Consider the following 24,184-nt stretch of genomic DNA (forward strand, 5'->3'; position numbering starts at 1 on the left):
ATCCTGGTCACTCCCTGTTTGAACTGTAGACTTCAGGCAGAAGGTACAGATCAATCAATGCAAGAACAAATAGACTCAAACACAGTTTTTATCCTACTGCAATAGCCACCCTCAATTCTGCAAAAAATAATGTGCAATATGGAAGTTGATGTGAAATAGATTAATGCAATGACAGAAAGTATGCATGTCTGTAGATGTATGTTCATACTGTTTTTATGCAATGACTGTGTTCATACTGTTTTTTATGCAATGACTAGGTGTGTATGACTGTGTGCACTGACTAGCACTTAAATTATATTTTTATAGACTCAATGAATGATGCACTGACTGGAGAGCACCTCAAATTCCATTGTATTTGTGACAATGACAATAAAGACCTACAGTGTCTACAATAAAGTTGGGGGCAGCTGTGGCCTACTGGTTAGCACTTCGGACTTGTTACCGGAGGGTTGCCGGTTTGAACCCTGACCAGGCACAGCTGAAGTGCCCTTGAGCAAGGCACCTAACCCCTCACTGCTCCCCGAGCGCTGCTGTTGTTGCAGGCAGCTCACTGCGCCGGGATTAGTGTGTGCTGAGTGTGTTTCACTAATTCACGGATTGGGATAAATGCAGAGACCAAATTTCCCTCACAGGATCAAAAGAGTATATATACTTATACAGTGTGGTCTAGTCAAAGTCCTGACTTCAAGGAATAGGAATAGAAATACTGTAGGTCTTTATTGTCATTCTCACAAGTACAATGGAATTTAAAGTGCTCTCCAGTCAGTGCATCTGGTCAGGACTTTGACTAGGCCACTCCAAAACCTTAATTTTGTTGCCCAGGCCCTGAAGCAGTAAAGTAGCCCCAGACCATCACACTACCACCACCGTGTTTAACTGTTGGTATGATGCTCTTATTGTGGAATGCAGTGTTAGCTTTACGCCAGATGTAACAATATACATCTTCTAAAAAGTTCCACTTTTGACTCATCAGTCCACAGAATATTACCCGAAAAGGCTTAAAAATGGCTTTGTAATCCTTTCCAGACATAGATTTCAATGACTTTGTTTGTTATCAAATTCAATTTGGTTAGTTGGTTAATTTAGTGACTAAGGGGACAATTACTTTTTCACATTTCGAGTTAGATACCTTTTTTCCTTCAAGAAATTAAATCATTATTTAAAAACTGCATTTTGCGATTACTCTAGTTATCTTTGTCTAATATTAAAATTAGTTTGATTATCAGAAACATTTTACATTTTAGTGTGACAAATATGCAAAAATGGAAGAACTTGGGAAAGGGGCAAATGTAAATGGCAGATCCTCATGAAACTTCATACACTCTTAAAACAAATGTGTTTGAAACAACATAACTTGCATTGTTTATAACACATCTCTGTGTCCTGGGGCCTATTGCACAAAACTAGGATAAGGGATTAAGCCGGGATATCTTGGTTATCCTGGCTCAATTTATCCGTGATCCAGTTGCACAAAAGCGGGATAGGGGGCAGCAGGATATGTTATGGTATAAGTTACCATGGCGATTTATTCTGTGGAGCTAGCCTGCTCCAGACCAGGCTAAGTTCCAGGATCTATTTAATCTCATCCCTTATCTCAGTCAGCAGTCACCACAAACGGAAACCAATAGTTATTCCACTGCCCACTACACATTGTTATCACATATACCTAGACCCACTGTCATTATTTAAACTTTTTTGATCAATAATTAACTTTTACATACTCGGCATTCCCGACCTGTCATGCGACAATGTGACGTCACAGAAGTGCCTAACCATTTCGCACGTGGTGGTCGCGTAACTAGTTGCAATATTCTCCTAAACAGAGGTGTTGCTGTTTGTTGCTGTTGTGAAAAGGCTATCGCTACCTACTTCACACCGTAGAAGAAGCAATGAAGCCGCTCTAGTTGCCATGGTGAATCAGTGAATCTGTGATCGGTGGCGGGGTCTAATTGAGGGAGCCTTGAACGCGCACTTATCCAGGATAGGTTTCACCTGGCTTGATGAATCCGTGTCTGCTCATCCTGGCTTGCTCGTTGTGCAACCAATTAAGCCTGTACACTCTTGTTTTGGATTAATTGAGCGCAGCTCAGTAACTTATCCCGGATGTCTTAATTCTGCTTTTGTGCAACAGGCCCCAGATAAGGACAACACAGTAGGCTAGATTTATCAAGCCATTTGCGTTAATTGTTCGCAAAGACTGACGTAACTGATGCGAGCTATTTACAAACTGGCCACACTTGAGTAAAACCGCAAACTGCCTGTTGCAGGAGCTGAAAATGGCAAATTGCGTTTTGCCGTGTCATGCATATGCATTCAGAGGAGGGTTAGGGGAAAGTGGAAGTTTTGTGTTAAAAAGTAGGAGGAGAGCAAAATGCGCCTAATTAGGTATACCCCTGTCTTTACGAAAACTGCCCATGAAAGCGCACATCTGTTTTGCAGTGAAATATTTCCACCTGGTAGAAGCAGGTGTTACTCCAAATTACGGTGCATCAAGAAAAGGAATTTTCAAAGACAACGGAATCACTATTCAGAGCACCATTTTTGCATTGCACTTTATCCAAAGCAACCTTAATTTTCATTGGGCTTTCGAATGTCATACTTTCACTTTCAAGTTATCCACTTGAACTAGCTAGATTTGACCAATCTTCCATAGCCTACCACAAGTAGTTTGAGTAGAACAACTGCTCTTCATTATCTCCCTGCTTGTTGACATCTTATCATGTATTGTATTAATGTTTCATGATCGCTAAATGTTTGATTCATTTTAATGTTGTCATCAGCGAACTTCATTCAACTGCGCTTGTGATCGAAGTATCGTAAATTCGTAGAGGGCGGAGAAAGGTTAGTTATCAGATGAGCTGCAGGTTTGATAAATACTGCACACAATGAGGAAGCACAATGTCCGCTAATACCGACAGATGCAGTGCAAACTGTGCTAGTGTTAGTAAATCTACCCCATTTTGTGCTGTTTCCTTTTTTATTTGTTACACAATATGTGTTGAAAACAACACAACTTGCATTGTTTTTTTAACACTCTCTGTGTCCAGATAGGAACAACACATTTCATTTTCTTCATAATGACACAGAGAGGCTATGCATCAAATAATACAAATTGGCCACAAGGGATCGCTATATGCACATTTACATTGTCATATTTCTGTTTGACGTAAAAACGTGAAATTTTGCACACTTACACTTGCCATCATTTCATCACATTTTCTATTCTTCATAGGGCTTCATAACACAGAGAAGCATATCCCGGCATAACCAGATTAACATAGAAATTGGAGTGCTACAGATTTCCTCTGTGACCTTGCAATTTTGCTTGGACCCTGACAATTACCACTTGTAATATTATTATTAATATTATTATTATTATTATTATTATTATTATTATTATTTATTCATTCATTTGTTTGTTTGTTTTGCATACTTGGTACTCATTTAGTCAAGTAGTGGCCATTAAATCCTTTGCCACTGAATCATAGTTAGGAACATAATGGCATGAATGTAATGACCACAGAAAATAGGATAGTGACACGACCCATGAACATATTGAATGAGTTTATTTTGCAGAGCATGACACCATTATCAATGGCACTTTAAAACATTTGTAAACTACATTTCCACACCAACTCCTTCAGACATGGGCATTTTACCTGAGCATATTACAGTATTCCTCCAAAATAACAACTATAGAAAATAATGTATATCTTTAGAAAAATAGTCTATCCCATTAGTCAATATGTGGTGTTCCTCTTTTGTTGGAAAATAAATAGATATTTGTTTCAATGCCACAGTGCATACAATAAAAATATGGCTTACGATCTTCATAGCATCTTTGTTGGCTAAGCAATATGGCTTTTAAAGATTGTTAGACTGCATTCTTTTAAGTTGTGGTAGAGAATCATTGAGTTGAACAAGGAAGCACTTATTGTTCTCCATCTCGTTTGTTGCTAAAAGAGAAGGAGAGATACTTTAAGGAAACATTGACTCAATACAGTTTTAACTACTTGTGATATAAGATATAAAAAATAGCATGTGAAGCAATGATAAAACAGTTAATTGACCTTTTGTCTTCTTGTTGATCCTTCTAATTATAAACTATTTTGAAATTCAGTGGAAAATAAATCAAAACACTGATAATGTGCATTGGCTGTCACAGTACCTTGCCACAGAGGGTTTGGAGTTCATCACCCAAAGTAAATATTCCTTTGCAGCGATGCTATCTAGCACCTTGTTCATATCGCTGGTGAAGCTCCCATCTACATGTCGTCTCTGCAGTGATTCTATGCGGAGAGGCTCTTCAAGTCTGAGTGTACAGCAAACACAATGTGAACATCATGTAGCAACAAGTGCACATCTTCATCCAACTAACACATGCACGTAACTCAGCTGAGAAACATTGTGGTGAAGCATCATTTAGCTTGTGCCTGTGTTAGGTTTTGCACCTTTAGAAATACCATTAGGGTGTAATACCTTACATGTTTCAATGTACACCATATATAGGCCTAAGATTTATGTGTAGTTGATTGCTGTAGGATACAATATACTGAATGTTGATGTGTCCACTCATCCCAAAATTCTCGCACACATCAAATTGTCATTTCTGGTCAAAATATCAGTGAATAGCATCTTAATTTCATGGCGTTTTATTAGCACGACCATTTCAAAGAACAACACACGAGTAATATGAGAAAGACTGTTGATGGAGGTGAATGGATTAGTATGACAGCAGTGAAGATTCTCTCTCTCTCTTTGTCTTTTGGTTCTCTCTCTTTTTCTCTTGGCTTGTCACTAATACTGTGTGTAGGGCGAGAGCCTACTCTCTTCTTGCTTGTCCAGACTTGAGCCAGGACACAAATTCTTTGGCCGCCTGGTCCTGGAGATAGGTGCTGACGTCACTGGTGAACGTTCCATCTGCATGACGTCTGGAAGGGCCGCTGTAAGAAAGGAGTCATATGGGATACATTGATGTTCAGAGCATCCATTGCTTGTCAGGGATGGATTACTGCACGGGCCTACCGGGCCCAGGCCCAGGGGCCCAAGGGGTCAGGGGGCTCTGAAGCCCAAGCCTTTGCATGGAATCATTGCCTCACTATCAACAAATCAGGATGTAGGCTATGAATCTGATTGAATTTAGTATTGGCCATCCACAAAATGCACCAGAATACAGGAAATCACTAGCCTAGAAATCTAGACGCACCCTAGCGGCAGCAAATTACATTTGCTTCCAGGGCTAGTCTAGCAACTCTCCGTTGGCTTGTGAGCTCGAAAAATTAAACTTCTATCAGGCCAATCAAATCGTGTATAGAGTCAATTCTGGCTTAACATAATGATTGATGGCAGAGTTGCAACGGTTTGGCTTGAATTCCCTGCTACTTGAAAACAAAGAAGATGGATGTTGCTGTTGGCCAACAGTGTGACACGAGTTAAGCTTGTTTTAAGATGGCAAAAGTTTGAACTAGCCAACTAGCTCCGCTGGTGGGAAAACACATGGGACTCAGCTGTCCCCATTATGTGCACAGGGAATTTGAAAGACAACCCGATTATCCCGCCCCTCGGACTGAGCACTGCGAACGGTGAGTGCCCAGACCCTACATTTTAATGTGGGTCTGGCTCATCAGGCTAGGAAATCACATCAAACAAATTATTTTTTTTCTGGGGGAGGACCCCCAAACCCCCCCTCCCACATATACGACAATTAGTGGGGGGCCCTTAATACATCTGGGCCCAGGGGCCCGAGGTTCATAATCCGCCCATGTTGCTTGTGTCTATATGTTGTCAATATTTTATTAAGCTAGTTATTAAATTAGCCTATGAATAATTAGGAATTTGTCATAGGCCTATCTGATTTGTGCCACTGCAATTTGTTATTTGCTTGGCTTTTTTTTTTAGAGCCATAACCATTGTATAGATTGAAAACATATTAGGAATTTCTCATATCAAAGGATACATGTGTCATGGAATATTGACATACCAGTCTTTGGTCAAGTGCATAAGTGCAGAGCTAATATGTTAGCGAAGCAGAAAGGTGTCATTTGTCCCTTAATGATGATTAGTGTGAAGTACATTAGTCACATTCAAGATACATCCAAGCTTAAAGGGCTTCACACAGCAAATAAACCTGTTCTGGTCAACATTATGGCAAGATACTGTAGGCAAGATCTCTCTCTATTTCTCTCCCTCTCTCCCTCCCTGTTATATTTTAACGAAGCAGAACAAGGTGTCATTTGTCCCTTAATGATGATTTGTGTGAAGTACATTAGTCACAATCAAGATACATTCTAAGCTCAAAGGGCTTCACACAGCAAATAAACCTGTTCTGTTCAACATTATGGCAAGATAGGCAAGATCTCTCTATATCTCTATCTCTCTCTCTCCCTCTCATTCTCTCTGTCACACTCACCCACTCCTTTTGGAGTTCATCAACCACTGTACAAAATCTTGAGCTCTTCTGTTCTCCAGGTACTTGCTGTAGTCATTAGAAAATGTTCCTTCTGAATGCCTTTTCATGTTGGGAACCTCATTTGGCTCCTCTATGAGGGTATCCTGTGGCTCCAAGCTGTTAAAAATTAAAGGAAACAATTACTGCCGATTGCCTAAGGATATTTTTGTTAACAGCACACAAGCTGTGGCCGTTTCTGATGATCGATAGGGACTAAGGTCCTTCCAGTGAGCATATTCAATCATGGCTGCCTTCCACATGTCCATCATTGTTACCACCAAGAACAATGTATAATTTCTTAATTCAGTTATTAGCCTACCAGTTAAGAAAGAACTAATGCCTCAGTAGTCTGTCACAATAAAGTAGTCTCTCACAGAAGCTAATGACAGTGCTAACAGCAGCTAAGGACAGAACTAATAGACAACTTCAGCCTTACCTAGAGTTCCCCCCGTCTTCCAGCAGAGGAATCTGCCAGCTGCTTTGGATGATGATGAGAAGAAGAAGACCAGCGAGAGAGTGCATGCTTGTCATTATGACACCTTCATCAACAAGAGATGAACAGACACACAACACACACACACACAAAAATTACCACTTCTTCACTTTGTGCCTCACTAGAATATGATCTATTTTTTTTTTCTCCTCTTAAATTTTACATCCATTGGGTGCATGATACTGTATTTCCTTTTTTATAAAAAGTCCACTGGTAGCAAGAAACCTTTACAGCCAAGTGGTGGAAACCTCCCCACATTAGTCTCACCTGTCTTAGTGCGGAGCAGAGAGTTTGAGTGAGTGAAGACAGGAGTTTGAGATCTTCGCAGTGTCCTGAGGTTGTCCTCCCTGGCCGTTTTGTGGCTGTCTCCTTGCAGAGAGATCCCTTTTATAGTCCCCACAGGTGGGCAAGGCAAAGTCAGTGGCATGGTCCACACGCACACGTGTTAAACTCGCGCGTTAGTCCCAACCCATTACACCGGGACCGGTTTCGATGGGCTAGGTAAATTTAGGTGCTCTGTTTGTTTAAAAAGAGAGAGAGAGAGAAAGAGAAGGAGGCAAGACTGCAAGAAAGCAAAGATAAGAGCTCTGTCGGCTATGGAAAAACAGGATGCCATCCTGTCAATTAGGAAAAGAGAAAGTTATTTCTGCCAGCTCAGCACGAAACTGGGTAATTTTTTGTTATGTGATAGAATAATCAATAAAGAACAATTCTTGAATTTCCCCTGGGGATCAATAAAGTATCTATCTGTCTAGAATATAAGAGTCAGTAAAATTTACAAATTCTGACTCACTGAGTCAGTATTTGTAGATTTTTAGTCACAGAATGTTTGTCCTGAGGAAATATGCTTATGCAGGCTTTTGTTTCCTTAGAGATATATGTGTGTTAGACTGAGAAACCTCATTTGAAACAATGGTGTCTTTGACTATACAAATGTCTGCTATGTAGCTATGATGGACCCTTGTGGTATAAATTAATCACACTCTTCCAAATTTGTTTGTGTATACCACTTTTATTATCAACATGTAAAGTAAACACCATGAATCAATTGAAGTAGATGAATCCTTGTAAATGATAAATTAAGTAAATAAAATAAATATGTACTACTCATAATGTATGCTCATTAAGCAATTATAAAAATTCTGTAGTCATTCCAAACAATATTACACAAAGAAGATGTGTGATATCAGTGTATAATTTCACAAATTAAACCAGTATGAAATACTACATAAATAATTGTGCTGAGTCTCGGTTTTAAAGGGTTCATGCCACAGGAAACCATTTTTTTATGTTGGCTAATACAATATTATATGTAATAATAAGATATGTCAATGTGATTGGAGACATATCCGTCTCAATTTAATATCAAAATAAAAGCTCAGGTGCTACAACATAATGAGAAAACTGAGTCAAGGCATTTTTTCAATAAAAAGACTTGCAGACTTTACAAAAGCATCTCAGGAAATGTTCAAATTAGTTGAAAAGTGTATGGCGTGGTTCCTTTAAATGTTATTTTATTGTAGGTCATCCAGGCCACATGAATAACATTGCAACTGCATAATGTTTTGTTCCACATAAGACAGCGTTCTTAGAAAAATCAACCAATACACAGCTATCAACCTACAGTACATCTCTCAAATAAAGAAATATGGAAATTACATTTAAAGTGCTATTAGGCAGTTTAATACGAGTGAGAGACTATATAAATGATAGAATTCCCTGATTTGTGGGTAGAGCATATGTCAAAAGGGAGGCAGATGCCATGTCTCAAGCGAAACATCTCTTCAGGAAATGGCTCATATGAGTGTAGACATGGTGATTGGCTGTGCCTCCAAGGCCATGATCCTCATCAGTGTACCACTGAGAGAAAGAGAGAGAGAGAGATAAAGAGACAGATTTGCAAAAGGTGTAGAGAGAATGGTAAACGGTATGACCAGGCATTTGACCATGAAAGTATTTTGTCATCATTATATAGGCTACATTTTAGATGGGCCCTCGGATGCTTCAACCCTTGAGTATCATAATGGCTACCCAGCTACCACAGTTACGTTGCCATTACGTGCTGCAACGTAATTTAATGACCAAAAATTTGAGCTGAGTTTAATTAAGGTCAGGACGTTGCGGCAACATTACTTATGGTACCAAATAGCAACTTTTCCAAGTGACCATAGCATGACGTTGCGGCAATGTTATTCACATTACCAACTGGCTACATTATCAGTGGACCAGGTAAGGACGTTGCTGCAACATTGCTCATGGTACCAAATGGGAATGCCATCAGCTGACCTGATCACAATGGTGTGGCACGCACCGTTCTTCACAGTACCAAAATGCAACATCATCAGCTGACCAGGTCACAATGTCGCTGCAATGTCATTATCATCACAACCCTTAACATAAGCATGTTAAGGGTTGTGATGATCCAGATCATTTTCTTTCCTTCATATTTACCATGGCTTCGAAATCCACCTGCTCATCCACCAGAGCTTTGGAGATATGGGCTGCTTGCTGGAAATGCACATTGTCTGAAGTAAACAAAAAACAAGCACATAAACAAACAAAAAAACATTGTAAAAATATCAACATAGCTTTTTTTGCCCATTCTGATGACTTTCACTAACAAAAAAAGGTCATTAATTCCGTATAACAGGACACCTCAGCATCCGTTATCCCGCTTATCACCCGGTTGCCACTATAGGCAATAATCATGCCTTTATAGCATGCAAAGGAAACAAGCTGTTCCATTTAAAAAAAGCCGACTTTTTCAATTTGTTGTACAACTTTCTTTGGCCCTAACAGTGATAGCAGTGGACAGATAGCTTGTTTACAGTTGATTCCATTGTTGTGAAGCCTGTTTCTAGGCTCAACTGTCGTCCTACTGTGGTTGTTAAAGTTGCCATTCATAAGCATTGATTAAACTTTTTTTATCAGATCTACTGTACGTCATAGGTGTCATGTTATTCAGAATTAATAGCCACCCACCAGCTAATCAGAAAACAGTATTTCTTCTCTCCGGGTGATAAAAGCGGTGATAAGTCTGTTTTAATTAAGGTTGTAATAATTATGGTTGCTTAAGTAAATGTCAGTCAAATGAGAAACCTCACCATCTGCTGTTCCGTGAATCAGGAGGTACTGGACAGATGCAAAGTTCTTTGCTCTGCCAGTTACAGTTGAATTCTGTAGAAAATTATTGCAATCACCATGCTGAATTCACTCTTAAACACTTGAAATACATTTATTAATATGATAAACTTACATCATAGAATGCCTGGTTGTCTTGTGGCCGCTGCATGTATCTCTCTGTGTAGATTGAATCTAAGGGATTCAGTAACGAAAATTACATACATTTAAAAAGTCTGTGTATGCATTATACTGTACATCAGTGAAACTTAATTTATTTTAATTTGATTCATCTCTATTTATTTTTCTATTCTATTTATACCGTAATATTCCCATTTGGACACAGGGGCAACTGCTATGCCACACTTGAAAACGCCACTTCCTGCACCTAAAACCATGGAGGTGACATAGCCACCATAAGACTGAAAAAGAAGAGGACACATATGTTCATCAAGTCAAAACACAGACACATACAATGGCAGTCATTAATTCTTATTCCAAGGTTTACCTACCCAGCCCCATATGGCGATCCTCTCTTTGTCAATGTATCCAAGATCTATGAATCGTCTGAGAGAAAATATCTTATTAAAGCAACACCAAAGAACTTTTCCTCTGTCGCACGCACTTGTTTATCCAGCACCAGCTTTGCAAATAACAATGCACAACAATCCACAGACAATGTAGAATATGTTGCATGATTTTATGAAAGTACGATGTATTGCAACATCAGATGCAAGTCAAATTTGTAGTTTCTCATGTCTCATTCCATCGAACTACTGATCCGCTACCCGATCCCGCAAACTTATAGTATAGTGCGGTAGAGGGCCGCAAATGCAGAAAGTGCCGTTCACCCTATTACGAGTTGATGAACCACTGAAACGATTTTGGAAACATTATTTTAAGGTACAAAAACTCTTAACATAAAAGTTACAGTACATTTAGTTATAGGAGGGTGGCATTAATGAGTGTTGGGTTCAAAAATAAGGTTGGGTTCAATAAGAATGTTCTTGGTTATGTGAATGTTAGCATGGCCTGATACTGGATACCAAATCCAAGGCTCTATTGAAGCAATACGTTTAGCTAGCCTAATCTAAATTGTGTCCAGCTATTGAAGTAGTCAAGTCACTAAGTACCAAAATGTCTTGCAGTACTACATGTAATGTGGACTACCAGTCCACAGAGGGCGATAGAACAGCAATAGGAAATATAGTATGGCAGTACCGTATGTCTTACTCTCAATTATTCAATCAAATAACAGTATAATAATCCAAAACAAGAACGCCAGAAAATGGTGATTCACTACTGTTCATGTCCATATCATGTTGACTCCACTGATACAGTTTAACACTGGGACAAATCTGGACAAGCCAATTTAACAGGTTCAAAAGAAAACCAGAGGATCTTTATATTAGCCTACTTTTCCCAAATTTACATGTGGAAGAGAATGATAACCTAATAATATAATGACATTACAACACTATAAAAACCTCAGAACAATCGGCCTTCAATGTTCTATAGTGGTGATAAACCAAAGAAGCCCAGAGATTCAAGATTTGGGTTTCTAGATTTGAAAGGTTCTGGTTTTGACACAGTTTTCTCAGCTGTTTGAGAGCTGTTTTCACCTTGCTGCTGTTATCTGATCCTCCACCTCGTAGGTTCCAAGCCGTTTATAGATGAGGTGCATTATTTCATCTCCTTGGTAACCACTTCCTCTGCCGTCAAAGCTGGCGACAATCACCTTCTCCGTGCTGGCCAAGTAGGTAGTCCAGCCTAGCCTGAAGCGAAAGTCTGACTTCTGGCTACAAGGCCCTGCATAGCTGGAAAGGGCATCACATCAAATCAAGATAAAATCACTGCAATCACAACGTGTGTGGTCCAGTTCAGTGCTGCCTGACAAATGCTTACACATCAATGAGGAGGGGGTATTTCTTGGACTTGTCAAAACCAGGAGGTAAGGTCATCTGGTACCATAAGTCTATAAAATAGTACAATAATAAATCATTCACTTAAGTGAGAATTGCAGTGTGGAATTAACTTTTTTAAAGCATTTTACATCAGCCTGACCATATTTGTCAATCTTTAGGGTATCGTGAATAACTGAGGGCATGGCAATATCTTTCAGGATGTCATCCAGCTGCTGGTTGTCTTCAAGAACCTTGATTTCTGGTATGATGAGAAAAGAAAAGAATGCATGTATGCATATGAAAATAAAATGATTGGTCAATGATGGGTACTATTTGACAAAAATATAGTTGACAACAGAATTTAGAAATAATACAAATGATAAAGCATATTTTCTGAGCAGTTTTTCCCCCACCTGCACCAGTGGTATTTCTGAGGGTGTACAGAGGAAGTCCAGGACCTTCAGAGACACATGAACATCAGCTTATTACAACATATCAGTGTTTCATCGCACATACACACACTCCTAAGTTAGGGACATTGGGCATGTGTGATGTAAAATGTGTGTGCACCCTCTGCCCCATTGCTTTTGATTTATGTATCCACACTCTGAAGCATTTAAAGCTATGAAATACAGTACTATAGTTGACACTGTCTCATTGGAAAAGCACCCTGAAAGCTACTGTATGCTTGGTCTGTGCAAGCATGCAGAAACTGAGTGCCATGTACATGTTTGTGAGTCTCTCTCTCTGTGTGTGTGTGTATGTGTATGTTTATATCCAGCGAACTGGAAAGCTGACCAGAGCAATCCATGCGATAGAAGGAGCCGCCTAAGCTGATGCTGGCTGAGTTGTACTTGCACCTCTCCTGGTTCACATTGCATGTCAGACATTCTGGACTGGAATGTGTGGTTGAGATTGTGATCCTGTCACACACGCGCACACACGCACACAGTACACACACAAACACACACACAAACATAAATAAACACAAATACTGTACAGGCACGCAGGTGCACAGAAGCACCACCATGCATGCGAGGCAAACATGCACAATACACAAGCATACACATTTAGAGAATCACAGAAAGAGAGAGGGATGGAGAGAGAAAGAAAAAGAAAGAACGAGTCAGAGCGAGTACTTCCTGTTTATGCTGCGATCATGGGAAATAGCAAGAGATGACATAACAGTGATTGGCCTGAGACTTCCAAGCTGTTTTTCTAATCTGTCAGTTACAGTAATGTGAATAAACAATATGAGATGTGGATCTTACTTGTAAACATTTCTTTGCCCAGGATGTCCTTCGTTCCCAACAAAGAATCTGCAGCAAAAAGTAAGAATGAAAAAATAACAAGGATTCTCTTCTAGACTGAGTTATATGTGCATGCAGTAACAAGCACAGGAGGTAACAGGGAGATGCAAGTGTGAATTGCTTACATGGTGTTTGAAGTGACCTTCAAAATACTGATGACTTCCCAATTTCCCTTTGTGATGAATGTGTTGATGTTCTGTGCCAAAGAAGTTCATCATTAAATTAGTCAGACGATCATTCAGTCCTCTCTCTATTGTTGTATGTTTGGTGTGTGTGTGTGTGTGTGTGTGTGTGTGTGTGTGTGCGTGTTCGTGTTCGTGTTTGTGTGTGTGTGTGTGTGTGTGTGTGTGTGTGTGTGTTCTGAGCACTTACTCCCTTGACATGATTGATATGCTTGTAGTGATTGGCATCGCTCTCTATAAGGTAAAAACTGTTCCCATCTGCAGCAAAGACGGGTGCTGATGGTGAAAACTAAAGGCAAAGGAATTCTGATATCAAGGCCTTTCATCAACACACATATTATTTATGTAGATTACCTTGTAGTATTGGTACATTAAAACAACTTATCAATGGTATAGTATTTAGGTGAAATCTATGCAATATGGGTAAGAGTATTGCTTGTGTCAGTATGTCTTCACAAGTCAGAACACTTACCCGACCAACCCAACCATTTTGCATAATTTGTTCATGTTTCTGGAAAGAAAAAAGACTATTTGATTTTCCACCCATTTTCACTCAATGGTAACAGTATAGTGTATGACCTGAGTATACTGTAGTGTTTCTCTCCAAAAGTGCAAGCCCATATGATGGTTTGCTTTAGAAATAAATATTTGCCATTTGTCATTTTCTCTCTAATTAAATAAAAATGGAACAAAGTCCTTTAAACTGAAAACTACCGGTATAAAAATAGGTCCCACATTTCCCCTTGTTTGCATTACAGTAAGTAACAGGTCACTTACTGTGCCCATAACCCAGCTGTTTCCATTAAGGTTGTAGACTTGCAGAAGCACATGGCTCTGGTCTCTCTTTTGCCACTGGACAGCTATGCGTATGTCTGACACCCAGGTAACAGTGCTCAGGTAGTGATCACTAATTGGGAAAAGGTTCATCAAAGAGTAATTCAGAGCCACAGACAACCATTATAAGTGTGAGGGGTCTCTTAGCGCAGTGGAGGCATTTACTGTATACAACACATCTAGTTAATTTACACCATCTACAGTGCAATCCCTTAGACTCACCCATGGCAACTCATTTACCATTGTGTATAAGAACATTTAAATGCCATATTGTGCCTTGCAGTTAAAACAAAAACAAAGTCAATTAAATTAAATCCACTCTTTGTCTTATTCTTCTTTGGTGATGTTTTATTTATGCATGTTTTACAACTATTTTGTTAACTTACTCTGCTCCAACAGAGCCTGGGACGAAGACCTCAATATTTGTTGATGTGTTCGACACATCAACAATAAACAGGCGGACTGTTGGGTTTTCAGCTCCTGGCTTCAGGCACAAACCCAAAGGAGACAAAAATAAAGAGACAAATATAAATCAGACTAAACCCAATCAAATCAGTAACATATGGTACTTGTTTTCACATGAACCAATATGTACATGATTCAATGTAATCAATAGGTATACGACTCAGATTCTCCTTTCTCAAATAGAGAAGTTATATCACTAATGGAAAAACTACTGATGAAAGCAGTGTGTGCAAAGTGCATGACTTGAGTCTTGAGTGTGTTACCCACACAAACCAGTCATGTTTGACCTTTGAGTTTACTCTGCACACATCAAGTTCAGAGTCCACATGCAGACAGAAAACTTAATTTAGCCTGGCCCTTGTTACTGTAGAAGAATTCTTTCTGCTTGATAATGAGCCGTCTCAAAATGCCACTGAAAATCAGAGCTCCAATGTGAATGTTTTACAATGACAGGACTGGTACTGACTGTGTGACACCATAAATAAAAAAAAATTACAAAGTTCCTAAAAACATTGTTTTTTTTGTTCCAATTAACATCTAAACTTGGTTTTATTAGACAAATGTAGGACCGCTTATTTGTTGCTCTAATGATTGTTCTTTGTATGAAAAGTCCTACCTTGGGATAGGGAATCATGACAGTCTCTGGGTACTGCCCTTTTCCGTACCAGGAATATTCTATGATGGGAACGCCAGTGTCATTGAATTCAGCGTAGGCCACATACATGCCATTTGGGGACCACCACAAGGCGCGGTTTGTGGAAAACATTTCCTCTGCAGAGTCACCACCATAACATAAAACAGCACATTAACATGACAACAAACATTAGCTTGATATTTTTCTAACCAGGCCTGTTTCCCATAGGCCTATAGTTGATATTTGAGCACACCAACCAATCAAATTCCTTAAGCAACATGAATGGCTGAGTTCAAGCTACTTTGTTAGTTTGTTAGTTAGTTAGTTAGTTAGTTTTGAGTGCACACACAGTGGATATGAAAATCAAGAGGAATGTGACACATTTCTGAAAATGCAACAAAACGTGAAGTGAATCATAATCAAGGACTTCACCTATAACTTGACACCACCCTGGTATATTTTCATATACTGCCTGCTTTCCAGAGGCGTTTAACTCTACACCACTTATAAACATGAAAGCCTTTCACCCTGTGGGATCTTGCTCACAAGTCCCACAGATCAACGACTTAGTCTGTAATTGTTGACAAAGTATAGAAAGGCATTTGCTTTGACTGAGTTTGGGTACTGTTTAATGTGGATGAGCAGGCATCACAAACCCTCATAGACCCAATCTGGAATTCCATTGAGGATCAGATTATCTTCTCCATTACTGGTGACCTGCTTGACTTCACCGGTTGGGCTGGCCTTCACATAAATGTTATTCTTCCACACATAAGCCTGGAGGTAGAATCCATATGATGTATTGAGCAAATAACCATTATTGTCAACTACTGTATGTTTGAGCTACCTTGTTTAAATATTCATTTTAGGCCATGTGGTACCAGCCACATCAAAAGACGTGTTGTGAGTTATCTCAATGGATCTATCTTCTCAGATGCATGGCTATGAGCACACGTGCAAATATTGATTATTTATCCTCATTATACAATCATATATTTTAACTATCTTTAATGGAGCTATTATATGTCCAGACATCTTAGAGCATACTAGAGGATACTTCATGTGAAGATATTCATGATATCCAAGTCCAGTTTGTGGACTTACTCACTTTATTGGGAGCCAAAGTTGCATCATAAAATCGCACAGTCACTATTCACACTAACTTTACAACTTCACTCATGATACATCCCCACACAATGAACACACCAAAGGAAATGTCTAAGAAATCCCAAAACCAATGTTCTGCAGTGCAGCCATAAAGTCATCCAGTGAGATAGTACAGTCATTACATAGTCGTACAGATAGTACATTTTTATGAAGCCTCCTCCCTACATGTGAGTATTACAAGTATCAGCAGATCAGTGAAATACTCAGAGATATGGCTTTAAGCACTGTAGTAATATAGATATAATAAAATTGACCCTGCCATGTGACTAGTGAATATGTGTGCATGACAGGTCTTGAAAGATTTACACAGATGTTGAGATACACATCTTTGGATTACATTATTTGCATAAAAAAATAATTAGTATCTTATGTTAAAGTGCAAATGATTTGCATTGAAGTTTTAGCATATTGTACTTCAATGCTTATACATACCAGTGCATTGCCGGTTGGTGCCCATGCCAGATACTGGATTTCATGAAGGCTTGGGCTGACAAAAATCCTAAATGGAATCAGACAATAACACTGACCGTACATGAAGATTTAATTTTCCTAAAAATGCTGACATACAATGATTAGTGTACTATTATACGATCTTTAAAGTTCATTGGGCTGGCTATAGCTATATGTATGAGGTTAAGAATGAGTTTCTTACTTTGAAGTAAGGTTATAGAAGTGGTAGGATGCTGTGTAGGAGTGTCTCCATAGCTGTAGAATTAAAAGGTTGGTGAGATATTTGTGTTGACAAAATCACTGTGTAATTATGGTCATCATAACATTATGGCTTGGACGGGCATATAAATCATGTATTGACTGGAGTCATTACCTTGGAGTAGTTACTCATGAGGGCAACATACTTATGATCCCCAGAAATTATATAATCAAAGGCTTCTTTTTGATCCTAATGAGGAAATGAATGTGAAACAATAATTATTTGTTTCTGTCAAAAACACACAACCAAGCACACACCAATATGGTACAATTAGCATAATATTTAAAAAAAATGATCTTACAAATATGTCTTTTTCCAGAAACACAAATCCTCCACTGCCTACAGCTGCAGCACTGTGCTGGTAGACTTTGCCATCACTTCCTCTGTGAACATAATCTATGTCTTTTCAAAAGATGACAAAAATACATCAAATTAACATTTATAAGCAAATAAAACGAGTATGCCCAGTATGACCTCCTTCCTTCCCTGTTTTGGAGAACAGTTTAGTTTATTTAATTGCTACAAACAACTGACTTGAAATTTGGGGGTTGTTGGAGGGACAACTTCTCTCTCTTTGTATGTGTGTGTGTGTGTGTGTGTGTGTGTGTGTGTGTGTGTGTGTGTGTGTGTGTGTGTGTGTGTGTGTTGGACTTCAACATTCAATTTCAAAAAGACTGGTTCACCAAAACTGGTTGAGAAGGAGATGCTAAGAAGCTGTGACGTGTATGCTGTCTGGGAAATATTACAGAGTAAAAGTGTGATGCAGGCCTACCTGAGATCCAGCGCAAGTTGTAGGACCTTGCCCGGATGCTACTGTTGAAGTTGTCCTCCAAAGTAAATGTCCGCTGGGCTTCTATCTTCTCCTCTTAAAAGCACATACAAATACACATTTAGATTCTTCTAGTTTTGGCAGCAAACTATAGACTACCAAATCAACTTCACATGAACCTGTACTGGGTTATTTTATTTAGGCTACAGTAATCCCACCACTGAATTAACTATCTAGTGCAGACTGGAACTTACCGTTCAAAAATATGGTAGTGGGGACAGCTATCAAGACGACAACGACAACCAACCCAAAAATTCCCAAGATCCACTTGCCGATAGTGTTCTGTGCGATATAAAAATAAAAAGGCTATGCAATACAAGAAATCAAGTCTACAAATTTCAGGTTACTATTTTAACATAGTTTGCTTCCTTTTTGCTCATTAGAAAACTAGAAGTTGCTCCTTCATTCAGTTGCTCAATCATTCATTAATTCGTTTAAATTGATTGCGTTAGGACAGTCGTTGAAGCAGCCCTGAAGGAAATAGGCTAGTATATCTACGCAAGGCTGTATCAAAGTTGGTTGAATTTTTATTTCAAAATACTGACCATTGCGGTGGATAGGGTTGTTGGTCGGTTAGGTCAAATCCACGTCTTATGTTGTGTTTCCACTGTGGACATGAAAAGTAGCCAGTTACTTCCAACCTAGGGTACTCCGTCAAAAAAAAAAAAAAAAAAAAAAAAAAACACGAGCACAGTTAACAAATGTGTTACATATTATCTGAACATCGGTTGTAAAGTAGCCTAGACAATAAAATTCCGATAGATTAAAGTTCGCCCAGGTAAAACTGGCTATTGGCTAACCAACAGGGCTGATATGGACAACCTTGCTCTGCTTTCAGCACAGTAGACATATCCTGCATATCAAATATACTGTACAGGTCCTGTGCGCTTTGTTTAGGGTGTAACTGTCGTAGCTACATCAGATGATTCATTACTAATTACCAGGGCCGGCGATTGCTATAGGCGAGCTAGGCAATTGCCTAGGGAGACAAATGTGTTGGGGGCGCCCCGGAGTGGCTATCGGGAGCTGCGGGAGGATTCCCGGTGGGCCGTTAACTTTTTGTGCCTGTCTGAATGTCGTGAGTTTAAATATATTGTTTCTGAAATTCATTTGCTGCGCCATCGCCTACATGTAGAACGGTCGCAGCCCCTTACTCGCAATTTCCCCAAATATTAACAAAGTAGCACTCACAAAAACTGTTCGGAAGTCGCAACTATATCTAGTCTATATTTGCAACAATTAAGGGGAGTTTATGAGCGGTCCCAGGGGCGTCACTAGACCTTATTCACTGGGGCACGTGCCTTAGTAAAAGTCTCCAGTGCCCCAGTAAACTTCTAGCGCTGCTCTCGCTGGAAATGGCATTCATGAGCGCATCTTCGTGCGTGCTTTAGTCATGACTCGAGCCTGTCACTTACCAGCCAATAAAAATAAAAAAGGAAAAAAACAAAGTTGCCATAATAGCCCACTAGAAAATAGCACCTCTGTAGCTGGGTAAGATTGAACGCAACAACCAATGAAAATCGTTCACATGATTCTTCCGAGTGTTTCGTTGTATTGTGGAAACTGCTGGAGCTCATCACATCACTTTGAGCGCATAGTAAGTCGTCCCCTGTTTTAATGTTAGGCCTACAACAAATTCACAGCTTGTTTGACAGAAAGTTGATCGCTGTTAGAGAATGTTGCCCACATAATTAGCATCTGTTTTTCAATGGTTAGCGTCATCGTAGCCTAAATTTAGCAACAGTTTACCAGCTTGTGCTCTTTCCCTCACACACACTCACACCATGCGTAGGCTGCATGCACACATGCGGAGAATTAATAATGATTTACTTATACTGTAGAGAGAGTCCTGTAAAAGTAGCGTGTATACTGTTTGTGAAGCTGTCCTACTGTAAAACTAAACATAGCCTTCTGATAAACTATTCAGAGATGGACACAGGGTTGCCAACTTTGGGTGTTTGGCTGGAGTGAGATTTTGTGAAGTCATAGTGCGTGTGTGTTAAAGTTTTCCCTAAACCTAATTTTAAAAATGTCTGTCATCTGACTTTTTTGCTATGTACAGTATAATCCCTGATTTATGTTTTTTTTATTTAAAAAAACCCTAATAGAATGGAAAAGTTTCTTCAAAATGTACAATTAAATTATTGATTGCACTTGAAAACAAGACCAGTGTTTTAACCCCGTGGCATGGAAGGATTATGAGCCACTGGGCCCCTGGGCACAGACATGAAAAGGGCCCCCCTGCCCACCTGTAAAAGGTAGTAGCTCAGTAGAAAAACATGAAAAATAACCCCTTAAATGATGACTTCTGGCTAGTTTTGTGGAAAGAAATGGACAGATTGAGACGTATGAATGTGTGTATGAGTGTACATATGTATCAGGGATGGAAATAGCCTAAAATATTTTTTTCCACCTACTATTGTGGCTGGTGGATTCCAAAGTCTACCAGCCACTAGATATACAGTATGAACATTTGATGAAATATGCAATATGATTAAAATGTGCTGACTTTTTTTCTAAACCTACCATCAATGTTGGACAGAACTCATAATTGGCCTGCCCTTCATGCCCAGTAGCAACAAATCTAAAGGTCAACAGAACAGCTATACAGCTATAGTGTCATAAAAGTGGTGTGGCTCCTTTAAGACCCAATTCACTGTTGTGAGTTCTGGAGCCATCCAACTTTATCTAACTCTATACTATCCTACATCATCTGATTTTAATATTATGTCTAGGCTATATTTAACATTTAACATTTATTTTTTATTTGGCCTGTTATGAAATTATGCATTGACCAATATAAGCACACTTTTTTAAGACACTTAAATACATGCATGCTTAGCATTTTGTGAAAACAAATCATTATGGCTACATCGACAAACTCTTAGCCATGAGCTGTATATCCTCTGATTTTAATATTAACACATATGTAGGTATTTAAGCACAGCTCAGTTTTAAGACACTTAATGCCCAAAATTGGAGACCATATAGAAATGTGCTACCATTTCAAAACCGGATTACTCTGGAACGGCTTATTGTACAGGGGGTTGCATTACACCTTTGTGTTCGGTAAGGTCTGCTGTTTATTCTGGTTTACGGTTTGTCATGTGTGGAACGAAAAGTTTGTGAAATATTCCTCCTATATGAATTGAAATAAGCGCAGAGCTATAGTAGCCTAATATGATTATTTCTTGAAAGTTAATTTTCTCGCGAACCGTTTATCGCAGCATAACAGTCAGCGAACAATCAGAGAAAACTGCGCTGAGAACATTGTAGGCGGATATTAGACCTACCTGCTGTTGGTCTAGACATATGTATGCCTTAAACTCGTATCCTGTCATTTAGAAACAATGCTGTGGTCTAGTCTAGTCATCAACAAAAAATGAACGGATTGCAAAAAAAAAGAATGGAATTGGCGTGACATTTCTTGAGTGTGCGTGAGAGCGTGAGATTGGTGCTGAAAGCGTGAGTGTCACGCCAGATGCGTGAGAGTTGGCAACCCTGTGGACATTAGAAATGTCTTCCTGAACAGAGGCAGAGGGAGAGGAACAGTGAGGAGAGATAAGGAGGATGAGGGAGGTATGATAATTGCCCACATTAACGGTAACATTAACATTTATGTTGGTAGCCAGTGCTGTGATTTGATCTATGGTTTAATGGCAAACTTAAATAAGTTTGCTGCATTTGCAAATGTAGGCTACTCTGATTCTGTGCAGATTATTATAGGATACATTTGGAAATTATCACCAAAAGTCAGTATGAACAACCCGGCTCTTAGTAGGCTATTTAAGCTACCGAATTAAAGAACATATACGCAAATCATTGACAGGACTATAGCCATATCCTGGGAAGCAACATGGCCCACGCCGCGGCCATGTAAAATCATTTTTTTTAAAAAACATGGGTCAAAAACAAAAAAACGGATTTTTTTGTGTTACAAACGTAAACCTTTAGCATCGTGACCAAAAGGTTACCTAATTATCAAATTTTAAGTACTGCTATCAAACGAATTTTCATTAATTAGCCTACACCAAACCATTATTTATTGCCTTATTTATGAAATAAAAAATGTTTTGACATGGCCGTCGTTGCTGGATAGTGGCTAGCTGATTTTGCAACAATTGAGGTAGTGTTGCTGGTCCTACAGTGAGATCGGGTTGGTATGAAGGCTTTAGTAGGCTATTTAAGCAAAAGAACTGCAGATACCCTTTGGGAGGGAGCTATGTACATTTTGAAAAAATAAGCTTCCCTTGTGTTAGTAGGAAAGCCTATTACATTCATGCAGTGAGTTTAGGCCTACTTATGCCTATGTGTTTGAATGTTGCTGGATAGTGGCTGCTACAACAATTGAGGGAGAGTGCTGGTCCTACAGTATGACAGTGACAATAATGGTTTTGAAGCTTGTAGCCATTTATTTCATATTGCGCGCACATTTTTTTTTTTTGTGTAGGCTATTGGGAGTTGGAGCAAAGCTCTAGATCTAGAATCGCCCCTGAGCGGTCCCTCCTCCAGTGGTAGGCTACGGACCTAACGAACGCCAGGGTGACGTGACACACAGTTACAGTAATTGGGAGTTAAAAAAAATCGTTATTCTTCCACCGTCCAGCAACTGTCAATATACAACGGAAAACAGGCGATTTTGGAAGGTGTGTAGCCTATCTGCTTTAACTTTTTTAATCTACCCAGTCCACCCAGAGTCAGAGGCCCTCTGTGATATGAATGAATGTTCTGCCTTCATATGCTCAAGCAGGCCTTTATGTCCATGTCGCAAATGTAGAGTCCGACTTGCTGCAGCCACAATAATCTTGAAAGTAGCCTAGCCTAGGCCTGACAGGAGATAACATTCTACAATTTACACGGATTTTTTTCTCCTCTGTTGATCTCGGCGTTGTTGGCGAATTTGTATATGCTTATAAAAACAAAATACCACTTAATTTCGGGTTAAAATGCATTAACGCGCGTTACTGAAGTTTATCCCGACTCCCGAGTAAAATATTTACCATTTTTTTGTAATGCCTTACATTAGCCTACCACGTTACAGAAAATTAGGCCCATTAGGCCTACATTATGCCACTTTTATAACGCGTTACTCCCAACACTGTAGATGCACAACAAAACACTAAGTGCGTGCGTAAAGTCAAAAAACGCGTAACTACGCATATTTCACCCTGCCAGAATTCTCAAATCTCAATCTCGCCTAGGGCAACCAAAGGGCTAGAACCGGTGTTACCAGATATACGGTTTCTGAGATTCTGAGTTTCCAGGGCGGAGTTTAGCGTGAATATTTATGCACGGAGGATGTCGCGGCGCTGAGTGCCTAGGACGCCCATTGCTGAAGCGTGAATGAAATGGAACTGAAAATGTTGTCAAAGAAAGTAGAAGACCACGGCCTTTTAACACGTTTTTGGATGTTGTCAGATGTTATTAATGGAAAGTATGACTATGTTGTGTTCGAGTTTAGATGCAATTTGGCGTCAATGTTGTTATCTTGTTATCTTGCAGCCAGTCAAACAAAACTTTGTGTCAGATTCAGTGGGTCGCTTACCATTAAGGATATTGGCGATTTTTACACAGTAGGCCTTGATGGTAGTCTTAGCCTAGCTAGGCTATTATGTTTTTTTTTTATCGTTTTGATTGTAGCCTAGGCTCTGTGCATCTGTAGTGACATGTTAGCCCAGGCAGCAACATAGCCTACATCAAATTGACCCACTGTATAGCCTACAACACAAATGTCTGTGCAATAAATAGCATGTTATACATGCCTGTGTGTGTCCTAACTCTGAACAAATGGCATCCTGTCATTGCTCGCATGCACATGTGATATGTTATTCTGAGACATAATATAGGAATTACTACACATAACTAAACACACAAAAGTTGTGAAAACAATTTATTGTATTAGTTATTTACAACCAGGGCATATAAACTGTCCTTCAGTGTCAGGCCAGTTTACACATTCAGTGGTAGGCCTGCCAGCCCTGGCAGCAATCACATTTTATCTTCAAGACAAAAACATTGAGTTAAGCTTAATACTGATGTCAAGCCAAAGTTGTAAAATATATATATTACCATACCAAAAACCCACAGAG

The 24,184-nt window shown here is 39.3% G+C and overlaps 2 protein-coding genes across 2 annotated transcripts; both read right to left on the reverse strand.

The window, feature by feature from the left end:
- Positions 1-3,547: 3,547 nt before the first annotated feature.
- LOC125288552 (glucagon-2-like) lies at positions 3,548-7,289 on the reverse strand. Its single transcript, XM_048235008.1, has 6 exons — positions 7,209-7,289; positions 6,885-6,987; positions 6,410-6,565; positions 4,827-4,943; positions 4,169-4,312; positions 3,548-3,956 (listed from the first exon to the last, which is right to left on the reverse strand). Exons 2-6 carry the CDS (start codon positions 6,977-6,979, stop codon positions 3,932-3,934), a joined length of 537 nt encoding a protein of 178 aa, XP_048090965.1. The 5' UTR covers positions 6,980-6,987; positions 7,209-7,289; the 3' UTR covers positions 3,548-3,931.
- A 984-nt stretch (positions 7,290-8,273) lies between these two features.
- dpp4 (dipeptidyl-peptidase 4) lies at positions 8,274-18,742 on the reverse strand. The gene is made up of 26 exons (XM_048235527.1): positions 18,641-18,742; positions 18,290-18,377; positions 18,039-18,131; positions 17,568-17,668; positions 17,381-17,455; positions 17,210-17,262; positions 16,990-17,056; positions 16,047-16,167; positions 15,373-15,527; positions 14,678-14,775; positions 14,235-14,364; positions 13,930-13,968; positions 13,648-13,746; positions 13,401-13,471; positions 13,237-13,284; positions 12,764-12,888; positions 12,379-12,423; positions 12,126-12,224; positions 11,967-12,036; positions 11,684-11,878; positions 10,574-10,628; positions 10,384-10,483; positions 10,198-10,256; positions 10,046-10,118; positions 9,393-9,466; positions 8,274-8,801 (listed from the first exon to the last, which is right to left on the reverse strand). Exons 1-26 carry the CDS (start codon positions 18,641-18,643, stop codon positions 8,709-8,711), a joined length of 2,229 nt encoding a protein of 742 aa, XP_048091484.1. The 5' UTR covers positions 18,644-18,742; the 3' UTR covers positions 8,274-8,708.
- Between the last annotated feature and the right edge of the window lie 5,442 nt (positions 18,743-24,184).

This window comes from Alosa alosa, chromosome 23 (assembly GCF_017589495.1).
Source record: "Alosa alosa isolate M-15738 ecotype Scorff River chromosome 23, AALO_Geno_1.1, whole genome shotgun sequence".
In the NCBI taxonomy this organism is placed as follows: Eukaryota; Metazoa; Chordata; class Actinopteri; order Clupeiformes; family Clupeidae; genus Alosa; species Alosa alosa.

Bases quoted from the DNA above. Each gene is read 5' to 3' on its own strand.
- LOC125288552 (XM_048235008.1), bottom strand. From the start codon at position 6,979: ATGACAAGCATGCACTCTCTCGCTGGTCTTCTTCTTCTCATCATCATC. The intron at 6,566-6,884 runs GTAAGGCTGAAG...AATTTTTAACAG, and splicing joins GAAGACGGGGGGAACTCTAG to CTTGGAGCCACAGGATACCC. The intron at 3,957-4,168 runs GTACTGTGACAG...CTTCTCTTTTAG, and splicing joins TCCAAACCCTCTGTGGCAAG to CAACAAACGAGATGGAGAAC.
- dpp4 (XM_048235527.1), bottom strand. The intron at 16,168-16,989 runs GTATGTATAAGC...TTCTACCTCCAG, and splicing joins CACCAACCGGCAATGCACTG to GCTTATGTGTGGAAGAATAA. The intron at 14,776-15,372 runs GTAGGACTTTTC...TTGTGCCTGAAG, and splicing joins TCATGATTCCCTATCCCAAG to CCAGGAGCTGAAAACCCAAC.